This window comes from Oncorhynchus gorbuscha, linkage group LG19 (genome assembly GCF_021184085.1).
Source record: "Oncorhynchus gorbuscha isolate QuinsamMale2020 ecotype Even-year linkage group LG19, OgorEven_v1.0, whole genome shotgun sequence".
Lineage (NCBI taxonomy): Eukaryota > Metazoa > Chordata > Actinopteri > Salmoniformes > Salmonidae > Oncorhynchus > Oncorhynchus gorbuscha.
In genome coordinates this window covers 27044483-27047445 of record NC_060191.1, presented here as the reverse complement: position 1 = coordinate 27047445, position 2963 = coordinate 27044483, and the positions used below count along the sequence as shown (strand labels likewise).

General features: G+C 45.0%; 1 protein-coding gene across 1 annotated transcript; it reads left to right on the top strand.

Annotated features, from left to right (window-relative positions):
- Positions 1–437: 437 nt before the first annotated feature.
- Positions 438–2171, top strand: LOC124006140 (nuclear receptor subfamily 0 group B member 2-like). The gene is made up of 2 exons (XM_046315948.1): positions 438–1138; positions 1400–2171. Exons 1-2 carry the CDS (start codon positions 607–609, stop codon positions 1639–1641), a joined length of 774 nt encoding a protein of 257 aa, XP_046171904.1. The 5' UTR covers positions 438–606; the 3' UTR covers positions 1642–2171.
- Positions 2172–2963: the final 792 nt, after the last annotated feature.

The window sequence follows — 2963 nt, the reverse complement described above, 5'->3', positions numbered from 1 at the left end:
TGTAACATTTTTATCCTAGAAATCCATTCGGTTATGCAGGCCTATTGGTTTAGGAATATTTAGCTCTTGTAAGTTTGAACTAAACTTAGTAAAAAAATAAAAAGTTCTGGTTGGGTACATCGATCAAGGACTTAACTGACAGGTCAGTGCTCCCTTACCTGTTTACGTTGGCCCATGTTCAACTTAGGTGTGAGCTGGCAATGAACGGAGCTATATACAGAGTGCTTGAGTACTCCCACAGTCCTTGGTAGCTTGGTACAGCCTGGGGTAATGACCGAGTCACACAGATTAGGCTCACCCCGCCCAATATGGATATGCTCTTTCCTTTGGTTTCCATTGAGAAAACCTTATCTGCTCTTTAGGGGACGCCGTCAGTCGAGTTGTCTGCTCTTTAGGGGCACTTTGTTTTTCGCCGAGGGAGTATTGACAGGTCAAGGTGCACAAGTTTAGCTCAGTGGGATGTCCTTATAAATAGAAGCATGGTGCAAGGCATCTGCACAACCACACACCACCTCAACAAGAGCCTGTCTTGGTAGTACAAGAACATTTGAATGTATTTCAGCTTTTCATTTTGTTTTTGAGAGTTTGTTCTGTATCTCATCAAAAATGGATAACGTATGTCAATGTACAGATTACAATGATAGGCAGTCAAATGCTATCCTTTACAACATCCTCAATCGAGAAAATTACAAGTCAAGCCACAACAACCCGAACTACAACTTTATGCCTCGTAGATGCAACTGTGAGATGCGACAGACAGTGTGCTTGAAAAGTCCAGCAGACATTTGCCAAGAGGCGTCGGGAGTGCTGGTGAAAACAATTCACTTTATGAGGAACTTACCTGCTTTCAACCAACTCCCACTGAACGATCAACTGTCGCTCCTCCAAAGTGGCTGGGGGCCACTCTTTATTTTGGGTCTGGCCCAGGAAGGCATGCACTTTGACGTCGTCGACACCCCTGCCGATAGCATGCTGAAAAGAATCCTCTTGAATTCTCAAGAGAGCTCAGGGACGGAAAGAGAGCAGCCCACCTTGGCCGGTGTGAACAAACTCAAGGCATGCCTCAGAAAGTTCTGGAGTCTGGATTTGAGTCCAAAGGAGTACGCATACCTCAAGGGCACCATGATATTTAACCCAGGTGAGGTTTGCCTTAAAGCTTCAATACTTCAACCAGTCAATGGAAATGCATGTTCGGTGGGGATTTTACCTCCCCGCAGCTGCGTGATAATCCAACAAACCTCCCTACATACAGAATTCAAAACATCAAATAACTTCAGCGAATCCAGCTGATCAGTAGGTTTACAAAAAGTCTATTGCAATGTCATATACACCTGAAAAGTACAACGGTGCATAAAGCGAAGCTTGTCCACTCATGATACATTTCTGTCCTCCTCAACAGATGTGAAAGACCTGACGGCAGCTCTATTCGTGGAGGACTTACAGCAGGAGGCTCAGCACGCTCTGAGGGAGGTGGTCCAACCGCTCCACCCCGCGGACCGAGGCCGCTTCGCTGGCATCCTGCTCGCGGCCTCCATGCTCAAGACCATCACACCCAACCTCATCTCCGAGCTCTTCTTCCGTCCTGTCATCGGCCAAGCAGATCTACTGGACTTCCTGGTCGATATGCTCTTCAGTAGGTAGCTTACTGTAGAGCTGATGTACAGAGACCTGATTATAGTTTCCCGCTGTGAGGGATATTGAGCCGCCCAGGACTGAGTTGGAGTGCCTGGTCATGTGGTGAAGAGTTTGACAAATAAGTGTTCGTCATAAGGGGAAACAAAATACATGTGTATTCTTTATTCACAGTAACACTATCGCTGATAGGTTTTCATGTCTGACCAAATAGGAAAATGTTTTTTTTCTCAAAAATATGACAACAGTTTGCTATTGTTTACATCCAACTAATGAATGAGCAACATTTTACTGTATATTAGCAACATTTTTGGTAGAAAATTGAGGTCACAATGGCAGGTAGTTAAAACAGACATTTTACTGGTTATATCAGACAGGATACACTCCAGTCTACAATACACATTCCTTAAAACCATGGATATTGTGCAGAATACTGTTTAGATACATTGTTTGTTTTGTGTAATGTTTGCATGAGTAATGTAAATCACTTCTGGGACTGCCCCCAGAATATTCTTTCTAAATATATTTTTATACAATTACTGTGTTATGTCTTTACAATTTGGAATATGGTTTGCGAGATAGGAATACGAACAGAATTAGCCAAGCCAAAGGAGCCAGGGGTCCAGGGCAATGAAGCAGGACTGACGAGACGAGGGACTGGGGACAGGGACCAGAGTCAGAGCGGACAGAACTGTAGCAGAGAGAAAAGCAGAGTCCAGCTAGGGAGAGACAGGCACAACAGGATAACAAGCTCTACGCAGGAACAGACTGACTGAACAGAGCCTACAAACTGGCAGCGTGGAAGTGGCAAGGTTGAGTATTTGTAGAGTCCTTGATTATGGAACTGTTTGCAGCTTGTGGGGAGCTGCTCTGCCTCCAGCACACCTTTCTCCACTCACACAATCACATACACAGAGAGAGAGAGAGAGAGAGAGAGAGAGAGAGAGAGAGAGAGAGAGAGAGAGAGAGAGAGAGAGAGAGAGAGAGAGAGAGAGAGAGAGAGCACTGGGGGAGTGGCGGCAGGTCAGGGAGACAGGACGAGAAGTAGAGGGCGTGGCAGGAGCAGATGTAACACTTGGCTGGTGGGCAGTGACATATTTCAAACCTTACTTATTTAAGTCTGATGGTCATGCCATCCATTGTGTGGATCCTGCTTGAATGCGTTCGGAGGCCACTTTTCCAAATGAATGGGAAATATTGGCACCATCACTCATTCGTTTTGGATTTAGGCCTGCAGATTTCTCCTGATGCAATAGAGGGATCTATTAAACAAATAGTATGCGCTCAAGGTAACTTTTGACTATTAAAATCTGAGCAATATTGAGGTTATG